This window comes from Saccoglossus kowalevskii, chromosome 14, assembly GCF_978046115.1.
Source record: "Saccoglossus kowalevskii chromosome 14, keSacKowa6.1, whole genome shotgun sequence".
NCBI lineage: Eukaryota > Metazoa > Hemichordata > Enteropneusta > Harrimaniidae > Saccoglossus > Saccoglossus kowalevskii.
Window position 1 is genome coordinate 74201 of NC_140654.1, and position 27247 is coordinate 101447.

General features: G+C 46.5%; 1 protein-coding gene across 1 annotated transcript in view; it reads left to right on the forward strand.

Annotated features, from left to right (window-relative positions):
* The window catches only part of LOC102804336 (hydroxymethylglutaryl-CoA lyase, mitochondrial-like), a 54079-nt gene that overhangs the window by 8474 nt on the left and 18358 nt on the right, over window positions 1-27247 (forward strand). Inside the window, exons 4-5 of the mRNA XM_085508207.1 lie at window positions 18297-18451; window positions 19015-19104. Of these exons, the coding sequence (XP_085364333.1) occupies window positions 18297-18451; window positions 19015-19104 (245 nt within the window). The remainder of the gene's footprint in view (window positions 1-18296; window positions 18452-19014; window positions 19105-27247) is intronic.

Here is a 27247-nt window from a genome sequence, read left to right on the forward strand (position 1 = left end):
GTCTGGTGTACCAGTGGTAGAAGTGACCAGTTTTGTATCACCAAAAGCTATCCCACAGGTACGTAGTCTGGTGTACCAGTGGTAGAAGTGACCAGTTTTGTATCACCAAAAACTATCCCACAGGTACGTAGTCTGGTGTACCAGTGGTAGAAGTGATCAGTTTTGTATCACCAAAAGCTATCCCACAGGTACGTAATCTGGTGTATCAGTGGTAGAAGTGATCAGTTTTGTATCACCAAAAGCTATCCCACAGGTACGTAGTCTGGTGTACCAGTGGTAGAAGTGACCAGTTTTGTATCACCAAAAGCTATCCCACAGGTACGTAGTCTGGTGTACCAGTGGTAGAAGTAACCAGTTTTGTATCACCAAAAACTATCCCACAGGTACTTAGTCTGGTGTACCAGTGGTAGAAGTGATCAGTTTTGTATCACCAAAAGCTATCCCACAGGTACGTAGTTTGGTGTACCAGTGGTAGAAGTGACCAGTTTTGTATCACCAAAAGCTATCCCACAGGTACGTAGTCTGGTGTACCAGTGGTAGAAGTGACCAGTTTTGTGTCACCAAAAGCTATCCCACAGGTACGTAGTCTGGTGTATCAGTGGTAGAAGTGACCAGTTTTGTATCACCAAAAGCTATCCCACAGGTACGTAGTCTGGTGTACCAGTGGTAGAAGTGACCAGTTTTGTATCACCAAAAGCTATCCCACAGGTACGTAGTCTGGTGTACCAGTGGTAGAAGTGACCAGTTTTGTATCACCAAAAGCTATCCCACAGGTACGTAGTCTGGTGTACCAGTGGTAGAAGTGACCAGTTTTGTATCACCAAAAACTATCCCACAGGTACGTAGTCTGGTGTACCAGTGGTAGAAGTGATCAGTTTTGTATCACCAAAAGCTATCTCACAGGTACGTAGTCTGGTGTACTAGTGGTCGAAGTGACCAGTTTTGTGTCACCAAAAGCTATCCCACAGGTTCGTAGTCTGGTGTACCAGTGGTAGAAGTGATCAGTTTTGTGTCACCAAAAGCTATCTCACAGGTACGTAGTCTGGTGTATCAGTGGTTGAAGTGATCCGTTTTGTATCACCAAAAGCTATCCCACAGGTACGTAGTCTGGTGTATCAGTGGTAGAAGTGACCAGTTTTGTATCACCAAAAGCTATCCCACAGGTACGTAATCTGGTGTATCAGTGGTAGAAGTGATCAGTTTTGTATCACCAAAAGCTATCCCACAGGTACGTAGTCTGGTGTACCAGTGGTAGAAGTGATCAGTTTTGTATCACCAAAAGCTATCTCACAGGTTCGTAGTCTGGTGTATCAGTGGTAGAAGTGATCAGTTTTATGTCACCAAAAGCTATCTCACAGGTACGTAATCTGGTGTACTAGTGATAGAAGTGATCAGTTGTGTATCACCAAAAGCTATCCCACAGGTACGTAGTCTGTTGTACCAGTGGTAGAAGTGACCAGTTTTGTGTCACCAAAAGCTATCCCACAGGTACGTAGTCTGGTGTACCAGTGGTAGAAGTGACCAGTTTTGTATCACCAAAAGCTATCCCACAGGTACGTAGTCTGGTGTACCAGTGGTAGAAGTGACCAGTTTTGTATCACCAAAAGCTATCCCACAGGTACGTAGTCTGGTGTACCAGTGGTAGAAGTGATCAGTTTTGTATCACCAAAAGCTATCCCACAGGTACGTAGTCTGGTGTACCAGTGGTAGAAGTGACCAGTTTTGTATCACCAAAAGCTATCCCACAGGTACGTAGTCTGGTATACCAGTGGTAGAAGTGACCAGTTTTGTATCACCAAAAACTATCCCACAGGTACGTAGTCTGGTGTACCAGTGGTAGAAGTGATCAGTTTTGTATCACCAAAAGCTATCTCACAGGTACGTAGTCTGGTGTACTAGTGGTAGAAGTGACCAGTTTTGTGTCACCAAAAGCTATCCCACAGGTTCGTAGTCTGGTGTACCAGTGGTAGAAGTGATCAGTTTTGTGTCACCAAAAGCTATCTCACAGGTATGTAGTCTGGTGTATCAGTGGTAGAAGTGATCAGTTTTGTATCACCAAAAGCTATCCCACAGGTACGTAGTCTGGTGTATCAGTGGTAGAAGTGACCAGTTTTGTATCACCAAAAGCTATCCCACAGGTACGTAATCTGGTGTATCAGTGGTAGAAGTGATCAGTTTTGTATCACCAAAAGCTATCCCACAGGTACGTAGTCTGGTGTACCAGTGGTAGAAGTGACCAGTTTTGTATCACCAAAAGCTATCCCACAGGTACGTAGTCTGGTGTACCAGTGGTAGAAGTGACCAGTTTTGTATCACCAAAAACTATCCCACAGGTACTTAGTCTGGTGTACCAGTGGTAGAAGTGATCAGTTTTGTATCACCAAAAGCTATCCCACAGGTACGTAGTCTGGTGTACCAGTGGTAGAAGTGACCAGTTTTGTATCACCAAAAGCTATCCCACAGGTACGTAGTCTGGTGTACCAGTGGTAGAAGTGACCAGTTTTGTGTCACCAAAAGCTATCCCACAGGTACGTAGTCTGGTGTACCAGTGGTAGAAGTGACCAGTTTTGTATCACCAAAAGCTATCCCACAGGTACGTAGTCTGGTGTACCAGTGGTAGAAGTGACCAGTTTTGTATCACCAAAAGCTATCCCACAGGTACGTAGTCTGGTGTACCAGTGGTAGAAGTGACCAGTTTTGTATCACCAAAAGCTATCCCACAGGTACAAAGTCTGGTGTACCAGTGGTAGAAGTGACCAGTTTTGTATCACCAAAAACTATCCCACAGGTACGTAGTCTGGTGTACCAGTGGTAGAAGTGATCAGTTTTGTATCACCAAAAGCTATCTCACAGGTACGTAGTCTGGTGTACTAGTGGTCGAAGTGACCAGTTTTGTGTCACCAAAAGCTATCCCACAGGTTCGTAGTCTGGTGTACCAGTGGTAGAAGTGATCAGTTTTGTATCACCAAAAGCTATCCCACAGGTACGTAGTCTGGTGTACCAGTGGTAGAAGTGACCAGTTTTGTATCACCAAAAGCTATCCCACAGGTACGTAGTCTGGTGTACTAGTGATAGAAGTGATCAGTTTTGTATCACCAAAAGCTATCCCACAGGTACGTAGTCTGGTGTACCAGTGGTAGAAGTGACCAGTTTTGTATCACCAAAAGCTATCCCACAGGTACGTAATCTGGTGTATCAGTGGTAGAAGTGATCAGTTTTGTATCACCAAAAGCTATCCCACAGGTACGTAGTCTGGTGTACCAGTGGTAGAAGTGATCAGTTTTGTATCACCAAAAGCTATCTCACAGGTTCGTAGTCTGGTGTATCAGTGGTAGAAGTGATCAGTTTTGTGTCACCAAAAGCTATCTCACAGGTACGTAATCTGGTGTACTAGTGATAGAAGTGATCAGTTTTGTATCACCAAAAGCTATCCCACAGGTACGTAGTCTGGTGTACCAGTGGTAGAAGTGATCAGTTTTGTATCACCAAAAGCTATCTCACAGGTTCGTAGTCTGGTGTACCAGTGGTAGAAGTGATCAGTTTTGTGTCACCAAAAGCTATCTCACAGGAACGTAGTCTGGTGTACCAGTGGTAGAAGTGATCAGTTTTGTGTCACCAAAAGCTATCTCACAGGTACGTAGTCTGGTGTATCAGTGGTAGAAGTGATCAGTTTTGTATCACCAAAAGCTATCCCACAGGTACGTAGTCTGGTGTATCAGTGGTAGAAGTGATCAGTTTTGTATCACCAAAAGCTATCCCACAGGTACGTAGTCTGGTGTACCAGTGGTAGAAGTGACCAGTTTGGTATCACCAAAAGCTATCCCACAGGTACGTAGTCTGGTGTACCAGTGGTAGAAGTGACCAGTTTTGTATCACCAAAAACTATCCCACAGGTACTTAGTCTGGTGTACCAGTGGTAGAAGTGATCAGTTTTGTATCACCAAAAGCTATCCCACAGGTACGTAGTCTGGTGTACCAGTGGTAGAAGTGACCAGTTTTGTATCACCAAAAGCTATCCCACAGGTATGTAGTCTGGTGTACCAGTGGTAGAAGTGACCAGTTTTGTGTCACCAAAATCTATCCCACAGGTACGTAGTCTGGTGTACCAGTGGTAGAAGTGACCAGTTTTGTATCACCAAAAGCTATCCCACAGGTACGTAGTCTGGTGTACCAGTGGTAGAAGTGACCAGTTTTGTATCACCAAAAGCTATCCCACAGGTACGTAATCTGGTGTATCAGTGGTAGAAGTGATCAGTTTTGTATCACCAAAAGCTATCCCACAGGTACGTAGTCTGGTGTACCAGTGGTAGAAGTGATCAGTTTTGTATCACCAAAAGCTATCTCACAGGTTCGTAGTCTGGTGTATCAGTGGTAGAAGTGATCAGTTTTGTGTCACCAAAAGCTATCTCACAGGTACGTAATCTGGTGTACTAGTGATAGAAGTGATCAGTTTTGTATCACCAAAAGCTATCCCACAGGTACGTAGTCTGGTGTACCAGTGGTAGAAGTGATCAGTTTTGTATCACCAAAAGCTATCTCACAGGTTCGTAGTCTGGTGTATCAGTGGTAGAAGTGATCAGTTTTGTGTCACCAAAAGCTATCTCACAGGTACGTAATCTGGTGTACTAGTGATAGAAGTGATCAGTTTTGTATCACCAAAAGCTATCCCACAGGTACGTAGTCTGGTGTACCAGTGGTAGAAGTGATCAGTTTTGTATCACCAAAAGCTATCTCACAGGTTCGTAGTCTGGTGTACCAGTGGTAGAAGTGATCAGTTTTGTGTCACCAAAAGCTATCTCACAGGAACGTAGTCTGGTGTACCAGTGGTAGAAGTGATCAGTTTTGTGTCACCAAAAGCTATCTCACAGGTACGTAGTCTGGTGTATCAGTGGTAGAAGTGATCAGTTTTGTATCACCAAAAGCTATCCCACAGGTACGTAGTCTGGTGTATCAGTGGTAGAAGTGATCAGTTTTGTATCACCAAAAGCTATCCCACAGGTACGTAGTCTGGTGTACCAGTGGTAGAAGTGACCAGTTTTGTATCACCAAAAGCTATCCCACAGGTACGTAGTCTGGTGTACCAGTGGTAGAAGTGACCAGTTTTGTATCACCAAAAACTATCCCACAGGTACTTAGTCTGGTGTACCAGTGGTAGAAGTGATCAGTTTTGTATCACCAAAAGCTATCCCACAGGTACGTAGTCTGGTGTACCAGTGGTAGAAGTGACCAGTTTTGTATCACCAAAAGCTATCCCACAGGTATGTAGTCTGGTGTACCAGTGGTAGAAGTGACCAGTTTTGTGTCACCAAAATCTATCCCACAGGTACGTAGTCTGGTGTACCAGTGGTAGAAGTGACCAGTTTTGTATCACCAAAAGCTATCCCACAGGTACGTAGTCTGGTGTATCAGTGGTAGAAGTGATCAGTTTTGTATCACCAAAAGCTATCCCACAGGTACGTAGTCTGGTGTACCAGTGGTAGAAGTGACCAGTTTGGTATCACCAAAAGCTATCCCACAGGTACGTAGTCTGGTGTACCAGTGGTAGAAGTGACCAGTTTTGTATCACCAAAAACTATCCCACAGGTACTTAGTCTGGTGTACCAGTGGTAGAAGTGATCAGTTTTGTATCACCAAAAGCTATCCCACAGGTACGTAGTCTGGTGTACCAGTGGTAGAAGTGACCAGTTTTGTATCACCAAAAGCTATCCCACAGGTACGTAGTCTGGTGTACCAGTGGTAGAAGTGACCAGTTTTGTGTCACCAAAAGCTATCCCACATGTACGTAGTCTGGTGTACCAGTGGTAGAAGTGACCAGTTTTGTATCACCAAAAGCTATCTCACAGGTACGTAATCTGGTGTACTAGTGATAGAAGTGATCAGTTGTGTATCACCAAAAGCTATCCCACAGGTACGTAGTCTGTTGTACCAGTGGTAGAAGTGACCAGTTTTGTGTCACCAAAAGCTATCCCACAGGTACGTAGTCTGGTGTACCAGTGGTAGAAGTGACCAGTTTTGTATCACCAAAAGCTATCCCACAGGTACGTAGTCTGGTGTACTAGTGATAGAAGTGATCAGTTTTGTATCACCAAAAGCTATCCCACAGGTACGTAGTCTGGTGTACCAGTGGTAGAAGTGACCAGTTTTGTATCACCAAAAGCTATCCCACAGGTACGTAATCTGGTGTATCAGTGGTAGAAGTGATCAGTTTTGTATCACCAAAAGCTATCCCACAGGTACGTAGTCTGGTGTACCAGTGGTAGAAGTGATCAGTTTTGTATCACCAAAAGCTATCTCACAGGTTCGTAGTCTGGTGTATCAGTGGTAGAAGTGATCAGTTTTGTGTCACCAAAAGCTATCTCACAGGTACGTAATCTGGTGTACTAGTGATAGAAGTGATCAGTTTTGTATCACCAAAAGCTATCCCACAGGTACGTAGTCTGGTGTATCAGTGGTAGAAGTGATCAGTTTTGTATCTCCAAAAGCTATCCCACAGGTACGTAATCTGGTGTATCAGTGGTAGAAGTGATCAGTTTTGTATCACCAAAAGCTATCCCACAGGTACGTAGTCTGGTGTACCAGTGGTAGAAGTGATCAGTTTTGTATCACCAAAAGCTATCTCACAGGAACGTAGTCTGGTGTACCAGTGGTAGAAGTGATCAGTTTTGTGTCACCAAAAGCTATCTCACAGGTACGTAGTCTGGTGTATCAGTGGTAGAAGTGATCAGTTTTGTATCACCAAAAGCTATCCCACAGGTACGTAGTCTGGTGTATCAGTGGTAGAAGTGATCAGTTTTGTATCACCAAAAGCTATCCCACAGGTACGTAGTCTGGTGTACCAGTGGTAGAAGTGACCAGTTTGGTATCACCAAAAGCTATCCCACAGGTACGTAGTCTGGTGTACCAGTGGTAGAAGTGACCAGTTTTGTATCACCAAAAACTATCCCACAGGTACTTAGTCTGGTGTACCAGTGGTAGAAGTGATCAGTTTTGTATCACCAAAAGCTATCCCACAGGTACGTAGTCTGGTGTACCAGTGGTAGAAGTGACCAGTTTTGTATCACCAAAAGCTATCCCACAGGTATGTAGTCTGGTGTACCAGTGGTAGAAGTGACCAGTTTTGTGTCACCAAAATCTATCCCACAGGTACGTAGTCTGGTGTACCAGTGGTAGAAGTGACCAGTTTTGTATCACCAAAAGCTATCCCACAGGTACGTAGTCTGGTGTATCAGTGGTAGAAGTGATCAGTTTTGTATCACCAAAAGCTATCCCACAGGTACGTAGTCTGGTGTACCAGTGGTAGAAGTGACCAGTTTGGTATCACCAAAAGCTATCCCACAGGTACGTAGTCTGGTGTACCAGTGGTAGAAGTGACCAGTTTTGTATCACCAAAAACTATCCCACAGGTACTTAGTCTGGTGTACCAGTGGTAGAAGTGATCAGTTTTGTATCACCAAAAGCTATCCCACAGGTACGTAGTCTGGTGTACCAGTGGTAGAAGTGACCAGTTTTGTATCACCAAAAGCTATCCCACAGGTACGTAGTCTGGTGTACCAGTGGTAGAAGTGACCAGTTTTGTGTCACCAAAAGCTATCCCACAGGTACGTAGTCTGGTGTACCAGTGGTAGAAGTGACCAGTTTTGTATCACCAAAAGCTATCCCACAGGTTCGTAGTCTGGTGTACCAGTGGTAGAAGTGACCAGTTTTGTATCACCAAAAGCTATCCCACAGGTACGTAGTCTGGTGTACCAGTGGTAGAAGTGACCAGTTTTGTATCACCAAAAGCTATCCCACAGGTACGTAGTCTGGTGTACCAGTGGTAGAAGTGACCAGTTTTGTGTCACCAAAAGCTATCTCACAGGTACGTAGTTTGGTGTACCAGTGGTAGAAGTGATCAGTTTTGTGTCACCAAAAGCTATCTCACAGGTACGTAGTCTGGTGTATCAGTGGTAGAAGTGATCAGTTTTGTATCACCAAAAGCTATCCCACAGGTACGTAGTCTGGTGTATCAGTGGTAGAAGTGATCAGTTTTGTATCACCAAAAGCTATCCCACAGGTACGTAGTCTGGTGTATCACTGGTAGAAGTGACCAGTTTTGTATCACCAAAAGCTATCCCACAGGTACGTAATCTAGTGTACTAGTGATAGAAGTGACCAGTTTTGTGTCACCAAAAGCTATCTCACAGGTACGTAGTCTGGTGTATCAGTGGTAAAAGTGATCCGTTTTGTATCACCAAAAGCTATCCCACAGGTACGTAGTCTGGTGTATCAGTGGTAGAAGTGACCAGTTTTGTATCACCAAAAGCTATCCCACAGGTACGTAATCTGGTGTATCAGTGGTAGAAGTGACCAGTTTTGTATCACCAAAAGCTATCCCACAGGTACATAGTCTGGTGTACCAGTGGTAGAAGTGATCAGTTTTGTATCACCAAAAGCTATCCCACAGGTACGTAGTCTGGTGTACCAGTGGTAGAAGTGATCAGTTTTGTATCGCCAAAAGCTATCTCACAGGTTCGTAGTCTGGTGTACCAGTGGTAGAAGTGATCAGTTTTGTGTCACCAAAAGCTATCTCACAGGTACGTAGTCTGGTGTATCAGTGGTAAAAGTGATCAGTTTTGTTTCACCAAAAGCTATCCCACAGGTACGTAGTCTGGTGTATCAGTGGTAGAAGTGACCAGTTTTGTATCACCAAAAGCTATCCCACATGTACGTAGTCTGGTGTACCAGTGGTAGAAGTGACCAGTTTGGTATCACCAAAAGCTATCCCACAGGTACGTAGTCTGGTGTACCAGTGGTAGAAGTGACCAGTTTTGTATCACCAAAAACTATCCCACAGGTACTTAGTCTGGTGTACCACTGGTAGAAGTGATCAGTTTTGTGTCACCAAAAGCTATCTCACAGGAACGTAGTCTGGTGTACCAGTGGTAGAAGTGATCAGTTTTGTGTCACCAAAAGCTATCTCACAGGTACGTAGTCTGGTGTATCAGTGGTAGAAGTGATCAGTTTTGTATCACCAAAAGCTATCCCACAGGTACGTAGTCTGGTGTATCAGTGGTAGAAGTGACCAGTTTTGTATCACCAAAAGCTATCCCACAGGTACGTAATCTGGTGTATCAGTGGTAGAAGTGATCAGTTTTGTATCACCAAAAGCTATCCCACAGGTACGTAGTCTGGTGTACCAGTGGTAGAAGTGACCAGTTTGGTATCACCAAAAGCTATCCCACAGGTACGTAGTCTGGTGTACCAGTGGTAGAAGTGACCAGTTTTGTATCACCAAAAACTATCCCACAGGTTCTTAGTCTGGTGTACCAGTGGTAGAAGTGATCAGTTTTGTATCACCAAAAGCTATCCCACAGGTACGTAGTCTGGTGTACCAGTGGTAGAAGTGACCAGTTTTGTATCACCAAAAGCTATCCCACAGGTACGTAATCTGGTGTACCAGTGGTAGAAGTGACCAGTTTTGTGTCACCAAAAGCTATCCCACAGGTACGTAGTCTGGTGTACCAGTGGTAGAAGTGACCAGTTTTGTATCACCAAAAGCTATCCCACAGGTTCGTAGTCTGGTGTACCAGTGGTAGAAGTGACCAGTTTTGTATCACCAAAAGCTATCCCACAGGTACGTAGTCTGGTGTACCAGTGGTAGAAGTGACCAGTTTTGTATCACCAAAAGCTATCCCACAGGTACGTAGTCTGGTGTACCAGTGGTAGAAGTGACCAGTTTTGTATCACCAAAAACTATCCCACAGGTACGTAGTCTGGTGTACCAGTGGTAGAAGTGATCAGTTTTGTATCACCAAAAGCTATCCCACAGGTACGTAGTCTGGTGTACCAGTGGTAGAAGTGACCAGTTTTGTATCACCAAAAGCTATCCCACAGGTACGTAGTCTGGTGTACCAGTGGTAGAAGTGACCAGTTTTGTGTCACCAAAAGCTATCTCACAGGTACGTAGTTTGGTGTACCAGTGGTAGAAGTGATCAGTTTTGTGTCACCAAAAGCTATCTCACAGGTACGTAGTCTGGTGTATCAGTGGTAGAAGTGATCAGTTTTGTATCACCAAAAGCTATCCCACAGGTACGTAGTCTGGTGTATCAGTGGTAGAAGTGACCAGTTTTGTATCACCAAAAGCTATCCCACAGGTACGTAATCTAGTGTACTAGTGGTAGAAGTGACCAGTTTTGTGTCACCAAAAGCTATCTCACAGGTACGTAGTCTGGTGTATCAGTGGTAGAAGTGATCAGTTTTGTATCACCAAAAGCTATCCCACAGGTACGTAGTCTGGTGTATCAGTGGTAGAAGTGACCAGTTTTGTATCACCAAAAGCTATCCCACAGGTACGTAATCTAGTGTACTAGTGGTAGAAGTGACCAGTTTTGTGTCACCAAAAGCTATCTCACAGGTACGTAATCTAGTGTACTAGTGGTAGAAGTGATCAGTTTTGTGTCACCAAAAGCTATCTCACAGGTACGTAGTCTGGTGTATCAGTGGTAGAAGTGATCAGTTTTGTATCACCAAAGCTATCCCACAGGTACGTAGTCTGGTGTATCAGTGGTAGAAGTGACCAGTTTTGTATCACCAAAAGCTATCCCACAGGTACGTAATCTAGTGTACTAGTGGTAGAAGTGACCAGTTTTGTGTCACCAAAAGCTATCTCACAGGTACGTAGTCTGGTGTATCAGTGGTAGAAGTGATCAGTTTTGTATCACCAAAAGCTATCCCACAGGTACGTAGTCTGGTGTATCAGTGGTAGAAGTGACCAGTTTTGTGTCACCAAAAGCTATCTCATAGGTACGTAATCTAGTGTACTAGTGGTAGAAGTGATCAGTTTTGTGTCACCAAAAGCTATCTCACAGGTACGTAGTCTGGTGTATCAGTGGTAGAAGTGATCAGTTTTGTATCACCAAAAGCTATCCCACAGGTACGTAGTCTGGTGTATCAGTGGTAGAAGTGATCAGTTTTGTATCACCAAAAGCTATCCCACAGGTACGTAGTCTGGTGTATCAGTGGTAGAAGTGACCAGTTTTGTATCACCAAAAGCTATCCCACAGGTACGTAATCTAGTGTACTAGTGATAGAAGTGACCAGTTTTGTGTCACCAAAAGCTATCTCACAGGTACGTAGTCTGGTGTATCAGTGGTAAAAGTGATCCGTTTTGTATCACCAAAAGCTATCCCACAGGTACGTAGTCTGGTGTATCAGTGGTAGAAGTGACCAGTTTTGTATCACCAAAAGCTATCCCACAGGTACGTAATCTGGTGTATCAGTGGTAGAAGTGACCAGTTTTGTATCACCAAAAGCTATCCCACAGGTACGTAGTCTGGTGTACCAGTGGTAGAAGTGATCAGTTTTGTATCACCAAAAGCTATCCCACAGGTACGTAGTCTGGTGTACCAGTGGTAGAAGTGATCAGTTTTGTATCACCAAAAGCTATCTCACAGGTTCGTAGTCTGGTGTACCTTTGGTAGAAGTGATCAGTTTTGTGTCACCAAAAGCTATCCCACAGGTACGTAATCTAGTGTACTAGTGATAGAAGTGACCAGTTTTGTGTCACCAAAAGCTATCTCACAGGTACGTAGTCTGGTGTATCAGTGGTAAAAGTGATCCGTTTTGTATCACCAAAAGCTATCCCACAGGTACGTAGTCTGGTGTATCAGTGGTAGAAGTGACCAGTTTTGTATCACCAAAAGCTATCCCACAGGTACGTAATCTGGTGTATCAGTGGTAGAAGTGACCAGTTTTGTATCACCAAAAGCTATCCCACAGGTACGTAGTCTGGTGTACCAGTGGTAGAAGTGATCAGTTTTGTATCACCAAAAGCTATCCCACAGGTACGTAGTCTGGTGTACCAGTGGTAGAAGTGATCAGTTTTGTATCACCAAAAGCTATCTCACAGGTTCGTAGTCTGGTGTACCTTTGGTAGAAGTGATCAGTTTTGTGTCACCAAAAGCTATCTCACAGGTACGTAGTCTGGTGTATCAGTGGTAAAAGTGATCAGTTTTGTATCACCAAAAGCTATCTGACAGGTACGTAGTCTGGTGTATCAGTGGTAGAAGTGACCAGTTTTGTATCACCAAAAGCTATCCCACAGGTACGTAATCTGGTGTATCAGTGGTAGAAGTGACCAGTTTTGTATCACCAAAAGCTAACCCACAGGTGCGTAGTCTGGTGTACCAGTGGTAGAAGTGATCAGTTTTGTATCACCAAAAGCTATCCCACAGGTACGTAGTCTGGTGTACCAGTGGTAGAAGTGATCAGTTTTGTATCACCAAAAGCTATCTCACAGGTTCGTAGTCTGGTGTACCAGTGGTAGAAGTGATCAGTTTTGTGTCACCAAAAGCTATCTCACAGGAACGTAGTCTGGTGTACCAGTGGTAGAAGTGATCAGTTTTGTGTCACCAAAAGCTATCTCACAGGTACGTAGTCTGGTGTATCAGTGGTAGAAGTGATCAGTTTTGTATCACCAAAAGCTATCCCACAGGTACGTAGTCTGGTGTATCAGTGGTAGAAGTGACCAGTTTTGTATCACCAAAAGCTATCCCACAGGTACGTAATCTGGTGTATCAGTGGTAGAAGTGATCAGTTTTGTATCACCAAAAGCTATCCCACAGGTACGTAGTCTGGTGTACCAGTGGTAGAAGTGATCAGTTTGGTATCACCGAAAGCTATCCCACAGGTACGTAGTCTGGTGTACCAGTGGTAGAAGTGACCAGTTTTGTATCACCAAAAACTATCCCACAGGTACTTAGTCTGGTGTACCAGTGGTAGAAGTGATCAGTTTTGTATCACCAAAAGCTATCCCACAGGTACGTAGTCTGGTGTACCAGTGGTAGAAGTGACCAGTTTTGTATCACCAAAAGCTATCCCACAGGTACGTAATCTGGTGTACCAGTGGTAGAAGTGACCAGTTTTGTGTCACCAAAAGCTATCCCACAGGTACGTAGTCTGGTGTACCAGTGGTAGAAGTGACCAGTTTTGTATCACCAAAAGCTATCCCACAGGTACGTAATCTAGTGTACTAGTGGTAGAAGTGACCAGTTTTGTGTCACCAAAAGCTATCTCACAGGTACGTAGTCTGGTGTATCAGTGGTAGAAGTGATCAGTTTTGTATCACCAAAAGCTATCCCACAGGTACGTAGTCTGGTGTATCAGTGGTAGAAGTGACCAGTTTTGTATCACCAAAAGCTATCCCACAGGTACGTAATCTAGTGTATTAGTGGTAGAAGTGAGCAGTTTTGTGTCACCAAAAGCTATCTCACAGGTACGTAATCTAGTGTACTAGTGGTAGAAGTGATCAGTTTTGTGTCACCAAAAGCTATCTCACAGGTACGTAGTCTGGTGTATCAGTGGTAGAAGTGATCAGTTTTGTATCACCAAAAGCTATCCCACAGGTACGTAGTCTGGTGTATCAGTGGTAGAAGTGACCAGTTTTGTATCACCAAAAGCTATCCCACAGGTACGTAATCTGGTGTATCAGTGGTAGAAGTGATCAGTTTTGTATCACCAAAAGCTATCCCACAGGTACGTAGTCTGGTGTACCAGTGGTAGAAGTGATCAGTTTGGTATCACCGAAAGCTATCCCACAGGTACGTAGTCTGGTGTACCAGTGGTAGAAGTGACCAGTTTTGTATCACCAAAAACTATCCCACAGGTACTTAGTCTGGTGTACCAGTGGTAGAAGTGATCAGTTTTGTATCACCAAAAGCTATCCCACAGGTACGTAGTCTGGTGTACCAGTGGTAGAAGTGACCAGTTTTGTATCACCAAAAGCTATCCCACAGGTACGTAATCTGGTGTACCAGTGGTAGAAGTGACCAGTTTTGTGTCACCAAAAGCTATCCCACAGGTACGTAGTCTGGTGTACCAGTGGTAGAAGTGACCAGTTTTGTATCACCAAAAGCTATCCCACAGGTACGTAATCTAGTGTACTAGTGGTAGAAGTGACCAGTTTTGTGTCACCAAAAGCTATCTCACAGGTACGTAGTCTGGTGTATCAGTGGTAGAAGTGATCAGTTTTGTATCACCAAAAGCTATCCCACAGGTACGTAGTCTGGTGTATCAGTGGTAGAAGTGACCAGTTTTGTATCACCAAAAGCTATCCCACAGGTACGTAATCTAGTGTATTAGTGGTAGAAGTGAGCAGTTTTGTGTCACCAAAAGCTATCTCACAGGTACGTAATCTAGTGTACTAGTGGTAGAAGTGATCAGTTTTGTGTCACCAAAAGCTATCTCACAGGTACGTAGTCTGGTGTATCAGTGGTAGAAGTGATCAGTTTTGTATCACCAAAAGCTATCCCACAGGTACGTAGTCTGGTGTATCAGTGGTAGAAGTGACCAGTTTTGTATCACCAAAAGCTATCCCACAGGTACGTAATCTTCTAGTGTACTAGTGGTAGAAGTGACCAGTTTTGTGTCACCAAAAGCTATCTCACAGGTACGTAGTCTGGTGTACCAGTGGTAGAAGTGATCAGTTTTGTATCACCAAAAGCTATCCCACAGGTACGTAGTCTGGTGTACCAGTGGCAGAAGTGACTAGTTTTGTACCACCATAAGCTATCCCACAGGTAAATAAACTGGTGTACCAGTGGAAGAAGTGGCACAACTCGTCCACCCACTGCCCAAACCACTCACTCACTGCTCTCACCATTCACCCACCCACTGTTAAAACCACTCACTCACTCACTACTCTCACCATTCACCCACGAACTGCTCAAATCACTCACTCACTGCTCTCACCATTCACCCATCCTCTGCTCAAACTACTCACTCACTGCTCTCACCATTCACCCACCAACTGCTCTCACCACTCACTCACTCGCTGCTCTCACCATTCACACACCAACTGCTCAAACCACTCACTCACTTGCTGCTATCACCATTCACCCACCCACTGCTCAAACCACTCACTCACTGCTCTCCCCATTCACCCACCAACTGCTCAAAACCACTCACTCACTCACTCACTACTCTCACCATTCACCCACCCACTGCTCAAACCATTCACCCACCCACTGCTCAAACCACCCATCCACTGCTCACACCATTCACTCACTGCTCACACCATTCACCCACCCACTGCTCAAACCACTCACTCACTCACTGCTCGTACCAATCACTCGCCCACTGCTCAAACCACTCACTCACTCACTACTCTCACCATTCACCCACCCACTGCTCAAACCAATCACCCACCAACTGCTCACACCACTCACGCACTACTCACACCATTCACCCATCCACTGCTCACACCAATCACTCACTGCTCACACCATTCTCCCACCCACTGCTCAAACCACTCACTCACTCACTGCTCGTACCAATCACTCGCCCACTGCTCAAACCACTCACTCACTCACTACTCTCACCATTCACCCACCCACTGCTCAAACCATTCACCCACCAACTGCTCACACCACTCACCCACTGCTCACACCATTCACCCATCCACTGCTCACACCAATCACTCACTGCTCACACCATTCACCCATCCACTGCTCACACCAATCACTCACTGCTCACACCATTCTCCCACCCACTGCTCAAACCACTCACTCACCCACTGCTCGTACCATTCACCCACCCACTGCTAAAACCACTCACTTACTGCTCTCACCATACATCCACCCACTGCTCACACTGCTCATACCAATCACTCACCCACTGCTCACACCACCCATCCATGGCTCACATCAATCACTCACTGCTCTCACTATTAACCCACCCACTGCTCGTACCAATTATTCACCCACTGCTCACACCACCCACCCACTGCTCATAAAAAATAATCACCCGCTGCTCATCCCACTCACCCACTGCTCACACCACTCACCCATTGCTCATAACAACTACTCTCCCACTGCTCACACTGCTCACACCAATCACTCACTGCTCACACCATTCACCCACCCACTGCTCAAACCACTCACTCACTGCTCGTACCAATCACTCGCCCACTGCTCGTACCAATCACTCGCCCACTGCTCGTACCAATCACTCGCCCACTGCTCACACCACTCACTCGCCCACTGCTCGTACCAATCACTCACCCACTGCTCACACCACTCACTCGCCCACTGCTCTCACCACTCACTCTCTCACTGCTCGTACCATTCACCCACCCACTGCTCAAACCACTCACTCCCTGCTCTCACCATTCACCCACCAACTGCTCAAAACCACTCACTCACTCACTCACTACTCTCACCATTCACCCACCCACTGCTCAAACCATTCACCCACCCACTGCTCAAACCACCCATCCACTGCTCACACCAATCACTCACTGCTCACACCATTCACCCACCCACTGCTCAAACCACTCACTCACTCACTGCTCGTACCAATCACTCGCCCACTGCTCAAACCACTCACTCACTCACTACTCTCACCATTCACCCACCCACTGCTCAAACCATTCACCCACCAACTGCTCACACCACTCACCCACTACTCACACCATTCACCCATCCACTGCTCACACCAATCACTCACTGCTCACACCATTCTCCCACCCACTGCTCAAACCACTCACTCACTCACTGCTCGTACCAATCACTCGCGCACTGCTCAAACCACTCACTCACTCACTACTCTCACCATTCACCCACCCACTGCTCAAACCATTCACCCACCAACTGCTCACACCACTCACCCACTGCTCACACCATTCACCCATCCACTGCTCACACCAATCACTCACTGCTCACACCATTCACCCACCCACTTCTCAAACCACTCACTCACTCACTGCTCACACCACTCACTCGCCCACTGCTCGTACCAATCACTCACCCACTGCTCACACCACTCACTCGCCCACTGCTCTCACCACTCACCACTCACTCACTGCTCGTACCATTTACCCACCCACTGCTCAAACCATTCACCCACCCACTGCTCAAACCATTCACCCACCCACTGCTCAAACCACCCATCCACTGCTCACACCAATCACTCACTGCTCACACCATTCACCCACCCACTGCTCAAACCAATCACTCACTCACTGCTCAAACCACTCACTCACTCACTGCTCGTACCAATCACTCGCCCACTGCTCAAACCACTCACTCACTCACTCACTCACTCACTCACTCACTCACTACTCTCAACATTCACCCACCCACTGCTCAAACCATTCACCCACTAACTGCTCACACCACTCACCCACTGCTCACACCATTCACCCATCCACTGCTCACACCAATCACTCACTGCTCACACCATTCACCCACCCACTGCTCAAACCACTCACCCACCAACTGCTCACACCACTCACCCACTGCTCACACCATTCACCCATCCACTGCTCACACCAATCACTCACTGCTCATACCAATCACTCACCCACTGCTCACACCACCCATCCACGGCTCACATCAATCATTCACTGCTCTCACTATTAACCCACCCACTGCTCAAACCACTCACTCACTCACTCACTCACTCACTCACTGCTCATACCAATCATTCACCCACTGCTCACACCACCCACCCACTGCTCATAACAAATAATCACCCGCTGCTCATACCACTCACCCACTGCTCACACCACTCACCCATTGCTCATAACAACTACTCCCCCACTGCTCACACTGCTCACACCACTCACCCACTGCTCACACCACCCACCCACTGCTCACACCATTCACCCACCCACTGCTCAAACCACTCACTCACTCACTGCTCGTACCAATCACTCGCCCACTGCTCACACCACTCACCCACTGCTCACACCACCCACCCACTGCTCACACCAATCACTCACTGCTCACACCATTCACCCACCCACTGCTCAAACCACTCACTCACTCACTGCTCGTACCAATCACTCGCCCACTGCTCACACCACTCACCCACTGCTCACACCACCCACCCACTGCTCACACCAATCACTCACTGCTCACACCATTCACCCACCCACTGCTCAAACCACTCACTCACTCACTGCTCATACCAATCACTCGCCCACTGCTCACACCACTCACCCACTGCTCACACCACCCACCCACTGCTCACACCAATCACTCACTGCTCACACCATTCACCCACCCACTGCTCAAACCACTCACTCACTCACTGCTCATACCAATCACTCGCCCACTGCTCACACCACTCACCCACTGCTCACACCACCCACCCACTGCTCACACCAATCACTCACTGCTCACACCATTCACCCACCCACTGCTCAAACCACTCACTCACTCACTGCTCGTACCAATCACTCGCCCACTGCTCACACCACTCAACCATTGCTTAACTCATGCACTGTCCACATAATATTTTTTTCGATGTTACTTCAGATGGCTGACCATAAAGAAGTGATGACTGGTATAAAGTGCTATCCTAATGTCAATTATCCAGTATTAACCCCTAATATAAAAGGTTTTGAAGCTGCTGTGAATGCTGGGGCCAAAGAAGTGGCCATATTTGGGGCTGCGTCTGAAGCTTTCAGTTGGTATGTTCTATTCTATTCTGTTCCGGCCCGGTTCAGTCCAGTCCGGTTCGGTCCGGTCTGGTCCGATCCTTCTAGTCTAGTATAGTATAGTCTAGTCAAAATAATACTTACAGTGTGTTGCCACCAACTTTCAACATTACTTGCTTTTTTGGGGGTAAAATGAGATGTACCTTTTGGAATGCTGTACTATCACATGAGTATTGTATGCACAAAGGTAATGTGGTGATTGTATCGATCAATATATTGTAGGGAATGACCCAAAATGTTAAGATTGTATCTATGTATTTATTTCCACTGTGTGATTTATTACGACAGCATTTAATGTAAACAAACTGAAGTGTTTGTGAATGTGACGTCAATATTCAGAAGCGTGGTCAATATTATTGACGTCCCAAATAAGGGAAATGACGAAACTTGGATTGAATGTAAATACATTTTGAAAAAATTTAAATAGAGTTTTTCATAGAACAATACATTTTGTTTTCCCGGTATTAGATGTATATTTATAACATTCACAAGAAAGTAATAGTATTTATTTTGTGTCAACTTTGGATTCTTTGTAGGAAGAATATCAACTGCTCTATTGTTGACAGTTTACAACGATTTGAAGAAGTTATGAAGTCTGCCAATAAAACAAACATACCAGTTAGAGGGTAAATATCTATTTAACAACTCACATCTGTCTATTAAGGGAAACTTATAACTTTTCTAACAGGAATTTCATTACATTTTGAATAGCAGAGCTATGTTTGCCATCAGCAGAGTTATGTTGGCCATCAGCAGAGTTATGTTGGCCATCAGCAGAGCTATGTTGGCCATCAGCAGAGCTATGTTGGCCATCAGCAGAGTTATGTTTGCCATCAGCAGAGTTATGTTGGCCATCAGCAGAGCTATGTTGGCCATCAGCAGAGTTATGTTGGCCATCAACAGAGTTATGTTGGCCATCAGCAGAGCTGTGTTTGCCATCAGCAGAGTTATGTTGGCCATCAGCAGAGCTATGTTGGCCATCAGCAGAGCTATGTTTGCCATCAGCAGAGTTATGTTGGCCCATCAGCAGAGCTATGTTGGCCATCTGCAGAGTTATGTTGGCCATCTGCAGAGTTATGTTTGCCATCAGCAGAGTTATGTTGGCCATCAGCAGAGCTATGTTGGCCACCAGCAGAGTTATGTTGGCCATCAGCAGAGTTATGTTGGCCATCAGCAGAGCTGTGTTTGCCATCAGCAGAGTTATGTTGGCCATCAGCAGAGCTATGTTGGCCATCAGCAGAGCTATGTTTGCCATCAGCAGAGTTATGTTGGCCCATCAGCAGAGCTATGTTGGCCATCTGCAGAGTTATGTTGGCCATCTGCAGAGTTATGTTTGCCATCAGCAGAGTTATGTTGGTCATCAGCAGAGTTATGTTGGCCATCAGCAGAGTTATATTGGCCATCAGCAGAGTTATGTTTGCCATCAGCAGAGTTATGTTTGCCATCAGCAGAGCTATGTGTGCCATCAGCAGAGCTATGTTTGCCATCAGCAGAGTTATGTTGGCCATCAGCAGAGCTATGTTGGCCATCAGCAGATTTATGTTTGCCATCAGCAAAGCTAGGTTGGCCATCAGCAGAGTTATGTTGGCCATCTGCAGAGTTATGTTGGCCATCAGCAGAGCTATGTTTGCCATCAGCAGAGTTATGTTGGCCCATCAGCAGAGCTATTTTGGCCATCTGCAGAGTTATGTTGGCCATCTGCAGAGTTATGTTTACCATCAGCAGAGTTATGTTGGCCATCAGCAGAGTTATGTTGGCCATCAGCAGAGTTATATTGGCCATCAGCAAAGTTATGTTTGCCATCAGCAGAGTTATGTTTGCCATCAGCAGAGCTATGTTTGCCATCAGCAGAGTTATGTTGGCCATCAGCAGAGCTATGTTGGCCATCAGCAGAGATATGTTGGCCATCAGCAAAGCTAGGTTGGCCGTCAGCAGAGTTATGTTGGCCATCTGCGGAGTTATGTTGGCCATCAGCAGAGCTATGTTGGCCATCAGCAGAGTTATGTTGGCCATCAGCAGAGCTATGTTGGCCATCAGCAGAGCTATGTTTGCCATCAGCAGAGTTATGTTGGCCCATCAGCAGAGCTATGTTGGCCATCTGCAGAGTTATGTTTGCCACCAGCAGAGTTATGTTGGCCATCAGCAGAGTTATGTTTGCCATCGGCAGAGTTATGTTGGCCATCAGCAGAGCTATGTTGGCCATCAGCAGAGCTATGTTGGCCATCAGCAGAGTTATGTTGGCCATCAGCAGAGCTATGTTGGCCATCAGCAGAGTTATGTTGGCCATCAGCAGAGTTATGTTGGCCATCAGCAGAGCTGTGTTTGCCATCAGCAGAGTTATGTTGGCCATCAGCAGAGCTATGTTGGCCATCAGCAGAGCTATGTTTGCCATCAGCAGAGTTATGTTGGCCCATCAGCAGAGCTATGTTGGCCATCTGCAGAGTTGTGTTGGCCATCTGCAGAGTTATGTTGGCCATCAGCAGAGTTATATTGGCCATCAGCAGAGTTATGTTTGCCATCAGCAGAGCTATGTTTGCTATCAGCAGAGTTATGTTGGCCATCAGCAGAGCTATGTTGGCCATCAGCAGAGTTATGTTGGCCATCAGCAAAGCTAGGTTGGCCATCAGCAGAGTTATGTTGGCCATCTGCAGAGTTATGTTGGCCATCAGCAGAGTTATATTGGCCATCAGCAGAGTTATGTTTGCCATCAGCAGAGCTAGGTTGGCCATCAGCAGAGTTATGTTTGCCATCAGCAGAGTTATGTTTGCCATCAGCAGAGTTATGTTGGCCATCAGCAAAGCTATGTTGGCCATCTGCAGAGTTATGTTGGCCATCAGCAAAGCTAGGTTGGCCATCAGCAGAGTTATGTTGGCCATCAGCAAAGCTAGGTTGGCCATCAGCAGAGTTATTTTGGCCATCTGCAGAGTTATGTTGGCCATCAGCAGAGCTATGTTGGCCATCTGCAGAGTTATGTTGGCCATCAGCAAAGCTAGGTTGGCCATCAGCAGAGTTATGTTGGCCATCTGCAGAGTTATGTTGGCCATCAGCAGAGTTATGTTGGCCATCAGCAGAGCTATGTTTGCCATCAGCAGACTTATGTTGGCCATCAGCAAAGCTAGGTTGGCCATCAGCAGAGTTATGTTGGCCATCTGCAGAGTTATGTTGTCCATCAGCCGAGCTATGTTGGCCATCTGCAGAGTTATGTTGGCCATCAGCAGAGTTAAGTTGGCCATCAGCAGAGTTATGTTGGCCATCAGCAGAGCTGTGTTTGCCATCAGCAGAGTTATGTTGGCCATCAGCAGAGCTATGTTGGCCATCAGCAGAGCTATGTTTGCCATCAGCAGAGTTATGTTGGCCCATCAGCAGAGCTATGTTGGCCATCTGCAGAGTTATGTTGGCCATCTGCAGAGTTATGTTTGCCATCAGCAGAGTTATGTTGGCCATCAGCAGAGTTATGTTGGCCACCAGCAGAGTTATATTGGCCATCAGCAGAGTTATATTGGCCATCAGCAGAGTTATGTTTGCCATCAGCAGAGTTATGTTTGCCATCAGCAGAGTTATGTTTGCCATCAGCAGAGTTATGTTGGCCATCAGCAGAGCTATGTTGGCCATCAGCAGAGTTATGTTGGCCATCAGCAAAGCTAGGTTGGCCATCAGCAGAGTTATGTTGGCCATCTGCAGAGTTATGTTGGCCATCAGCAGAGTTATATTGGCCATCAGCAGAGTTATGTTGGCCATCAGCAGAGTTATGTTTGCCATCAGCAGAGCTAGGTTGGCCATCAGCAGAGTTATGTTTGCCATCAGCAGAGCTAGGTTGGCCATCAGCAGAGTTATGTTTGCCTTCAGCAGAGTTATGTTTGCCATCAGCAGAGTTATGTTGGCCATCAGCAAAGCTATGTTGGCCATCTGCAGAGTTATGTTGGCCATCAGCAAAGCTAGGTTGGCCATCAGCAGAGTTATGTTGGCCATCTGCAGAGTTATGTTGGCCATCAGCAGAGCTATGTTGGTCATCAGCTGAGTTATGTTGGCCATCAGCAGAGCTATGTTGGCCATCAGCAGAGTTATGTTTGCCATCAGCAAAGCTAGGTTGGCCATCAGCAGAGTTATGTTGGCCATCTGCAGAGTTATGTTGGCCATCAGCAGAGCTATGTTGGCCATCTGCAGAGTTATGTTGGCCATCAGCAAAGCTAGGTTGGCCATCAGCAGAGTTATGTTGGCCATCTGCAGAGTTATGTTGGCCATCAGCAGAGTTATGTTGGCCATCAGCAAAGCTAGGTTGGCCATCAGCAGAGTTATGTTGGCCATCTGCAGAGTTATGTTGGCCATCAGCAGAGCTATGTTGGCCATCTGCAGAGTTATGTTGGCCATCAGCAGAGTTAAGTTGGCCATCAGCAGAGTTATATTGGCCATCAGCAGTTATGTTTGCCATCAGCAGAGTTATGTTTGCCATCAGCAGAGTTATGTTTGCCATCAGCAGAGCTATGTTTGCCATCAGCAGAGTTATGTTGGCCATCAGCAGAGCTATGTTTGCCATCAGCAGAGTTGTGTTGGCCATCAGCAGAGCTATGTTGGCCATCAGCAGAGTTATGTTGGCAACCTAGCAAAGCTAGGTTTTCCATCAGCAGAGTTATGTTGGCCATCTGCAGAGTTATGTTGGCCATCAGCAGAGCTATGTTGGCCATCTGCAGAGTTATGTTGGCCATCAGCAGAGTTATGTTGGCCATCAGCAGAGTTATGTTTGCCATCAGCAGAGCTAGGTTGGTCATCAGCAGAGTTATGTTTGCCATCAGCAGAGTTATGTTTGCCATCAGCAGAGTTATGTTGGCCATCAGCAAAGCTATGTTGGCCATCTGCAGAGTTATGTTGGCCATCGGCAAAGCTAGGTTGGCCATCAGCAGAGCTATGTTGGCCATCAGCAGAGTTATGTTGGCCATCAGCAGAGTTATGTTGGCCATCTGCAGAGTTATGTTGGCCATCAGCAGAGCTATGTTGGTCATCAGCAGAGTTATGTTGGCCATCAGCAGAGCTATCTTGGCCATCAGTAGAGTTATGTTGGCCATCAGCAAAGCTAGGTTGGCCATCAGCAGAGTTATGTTTGCCATCTGCAGAGTTATGTTGGCCATCAGCAGAGCTATGTTGGTCATCAGCAGAGTTATGTTGGCCATCAGCAGAGCTATGTTGGCCATCAGCAGAGTTATGTGAGCTATGTTGGCCATCAGCAAAGCTAGGTTGGCCATCAGCAAAGCTAGGTTGGCCATCAGCAGAGTTATGTTGGCCATCAGCAAAGCTAGGTTGGCCATCAGCAAAGCTAGGTTGGCCATCAGCAAAGCTAGGTTGGCCATCTGCAGAGTTATGTTGGCCATTTGCAGAGTTATGTTGGCCATCAGCAGAGTTATGTTGGCCATCAGCAGAGGTATGTTGGCCATCAGCAAAGCTAGGTTGGCCATCAGCAAAGCTAGGTTGGTCATCAGCAGAGTTATGTTGGCCATCAACAAAGCTAGGTTGGCCATCAGCAAAGCTAAGTTGGCCATCAGCAAAGCTAGGTTGGCCATCTGCAGAGTTATGTTGGCCATTTGCAGAGTTATGTTGGTCATCAGCAGAGTGATGTTGGCCATCAGCAGAGCTATGTTGGCCATCAGCAAAGCTAGGTTGGCCATCAGCAAAGCTAGGTTGGCCATCAGCAGAGCTATGTTGGCCATCAGCGGAGCTATGTTGCCCATCAGCAGAGCTATGTTGCCCATCAGCAGAGATATGTTGGCCATCAGCAGAGTTATGTTTGCCATCTGCAGAGTTATGTTGGCCATCAGCAGAGCTATGTTGGTCATCAGCAGAGTTATGTTGGCCATCAGCAGAGCTATGTTGGCCATCAGCAGAGTTATGTGAGCTATGTTGGCCATCAGCAAAGCTAGGTTGGCCATCAGCAAAGCTAGGTTGGCCATCAGCAGAGTTATGTTGGCCATCAGCAAAGCTAGGTTGGCCATCAGCAAAGCTAGGTTGGCCATCAGCAAAGCTAGGTTGGCCATCTGCAGAGTTATGTTGGCCATTTGCAGAGTTATGTTGGCCATCAACAGAGTTATGTTGGCCATCAGCAGAGCTATGTTGGCCATCAGCAAAGCTAGGTTGGCCATCAGCAAAGCTAGGTTGGTCATCAGCAGAGTTATGTTGGCCATCAACAAAGCTAGGTTGGCCATCAGCAAAGCTAAGTTGGCCATCAGCAAAGCTAGGTTGGCCATCTGCAGAGTTATGTTGGCCATTTGCAGAGTTATGTTGGCCATCAGCAGAGTTATGTTGGCCATCAGCAGAGCTATGTTGGCCATCAGCAAAGCTAGGTTGGCCATCAGCAAAGCTAGGTTGGCCATCAGCAAAGCTAGGTTGGCCATCAGCAGAGCTATGTTGGCCATCAGCGGAGCTATGTTGCCCATCAGCAGAGCTATGTTGGCCATCAGCAGAGATATGTTGGCCATCAGCAGAGCTATGTTGGCCATCAGCAGAGCTATGTTGGCCATCAGCAGAGCTATGTTGGCCATCAGCAGAGCTATGTTGGCCATCAGCAGAGCTATGTTGGCCATCAGCAGAGTTATGTTGGCCATCAGCAAAGCTAGGTTGGCCATCAGCAGAGTTATGTTTGCAATCAGCAGAGCTATGTTGGCCATCAGCAGAGTTATGTTGGCCATCAGCAAAGCTAGGTTGGCCATCAGCAGAGTTATGTTGGCCATCAGCAAAGCTAGGTTGGCCACCAGCAGAGTTATGTTGGCCATCAGCAGAGCTATGTTGGCCATCAGCAGAGCTATGTTGGCCATCAGCAGAGTTATGTTGGCCATCAGCAGAGCTATGTTGGCCATCAGCAGAGCTATGTTGGCCATCAGCAAAGCTAGGTTGGCCATCAGCAAAGCTAGGTTGGTCATCAGCAGAGTTATGTTGGCCATCAACAAAGCTAGGTTGGCCATCAGCAAAGCTAAGTTGGCCATCAGCAAAGCTAGGTTGGCCATCTGCAGAGTTATGTTGGCCATTTGCAGAGTTATGTTGGCCATCAGCAGAGTTATGTTGGCCATCAGCAGAGCTATGTTGGCCATCAGCAAAGCTAGGTTGGCCATCAGCAAAGCTAGGTTGGCCATCAGCAAAGCTAGGTTGGCCATCAGCAGAGCTATGTTGGCCATCAGCGGAGCTATGTTGCCCATCAGCAGAGCTATGTTGCCCATCAGCAGAGATATGTTGGCCATCAGCAGAGCTATGTTGGCCATCAGCAGAGCTATGTTGGCCATCAGCAGAGCTATGTTGGCCATCAGCAGAGTTATGTTGGCCATCAGCAAAGCTAGGTTGGCCATCAGCAGAGTTATGTTTGCAATCAGCAGAGCTATGTTGGCCATCAGCAGAGTTATGTTGGCCATCAGCAAAGCTAGGTTGGCCATCAGCAGAGTTATGTTGGCCATCAGCAAAGCTAGGTTGGCCACCAGCAGAGTTATGTTGGCCATCAGCAGAGCTATGTTGGCCATCAGCAGAGCTATGTTGGCCATCAGCAGAGTTATGTTGGCCATCAGCAGAGCTATGTTGGCCATCAGCAGAGCTATGTTGGCCATCAGCAAAGCTAAGTTGGCCATCAGCAAAGCTAGGTTGGCCATCTGCAGAGTTATGTTGGCCATTTGCAGAGTTATGTTGGTCATCAGCAGAGTGATGTTGGCCATCAGCAGAGCTATGTTGGCCATCAGCAAAGCTAGGTTGGCCATCAGCAAAGCTAGGTTGGCCATCAGCAGAGCTATGTTGGCCATCAGCGGAGCTATGTTGCCCATCAGCAGAGCTATGTTGCCCATCAGCAGAGATATGTTGGCCATCAGCAGAGTTATGTTTGCCATCTGCAGAGTTATGTTGGCCATCAGCAGAGCTATGTTGGTCATCAGCAGAGTTATGTTGGCCATCAGCAGAGCTATGTTGGCCATCAGCAGAGTTATGTGAGCTATGTTGGCCATCAGCAAAGCTAGGTTGGCCATCAGCAAAGCTAGGTGGGCCATCAGCAGAGTTATGTTGGCCATCAGCAAAGCTAGGTTGGCCATCAGCAAAGCTAGGTTGGCCATCAGCAAAGCTAGGTTGGCCATCTGCAGAGTTATGTTGGCCATTTGCAGAGTTATGTTGGCCATCAACAGAGTTATGTTGGCCATCAGCAGAGCTATGTTGGCCATCAGCAAAGCTAGGTTGGCCATCAGCAAAGCTAGGTTGGTCATCAGCAGAGTTATGTTGGCCATCAACAAAGCTAGGTTGGCCATCAGCAAAGCTAAGTTGGCCATCAGCAAAGCTAGGTTGGCCATCTGCAGAGTTATGTTGGCCATTTGCAGAGTTATGTTGGCCATCAGCAGAGTTATGTTGGCCATCAGCAGAGCTATGTTGGCCATCAGCAAAGCTAGGTTGGCCATCAGCAAAGCTAGGTTGGCCATCAGCAAAGCTAGGTTGGCCATCAGCAGAGCTATGTTGGCCATCAGCGGAGCTATGTTGCCCATCAGCAGAGCTATGTTGCCCATCAGCAGAGATATGTTGGCCATCAGCAGAGCTATGTTGGCCATCAGCAGAGCTATGTTGGCCATCAGCAGAGCTATGTTGGCCATCAGCAGAGCTATGTTGGCCATCAGCAGAGCTATGTTGGCCATCAGCAGAGTTATGTTGGCCATCAGCAAAGCTATGTTGGCCATCAGCAGAGTTATGTTGGCCATCAGCAAAGCTAGGTTGGCCATCAGCAGAGTTATGTTTGCAATCAGCAGAGCTATGTTGGCCATCAGCAGA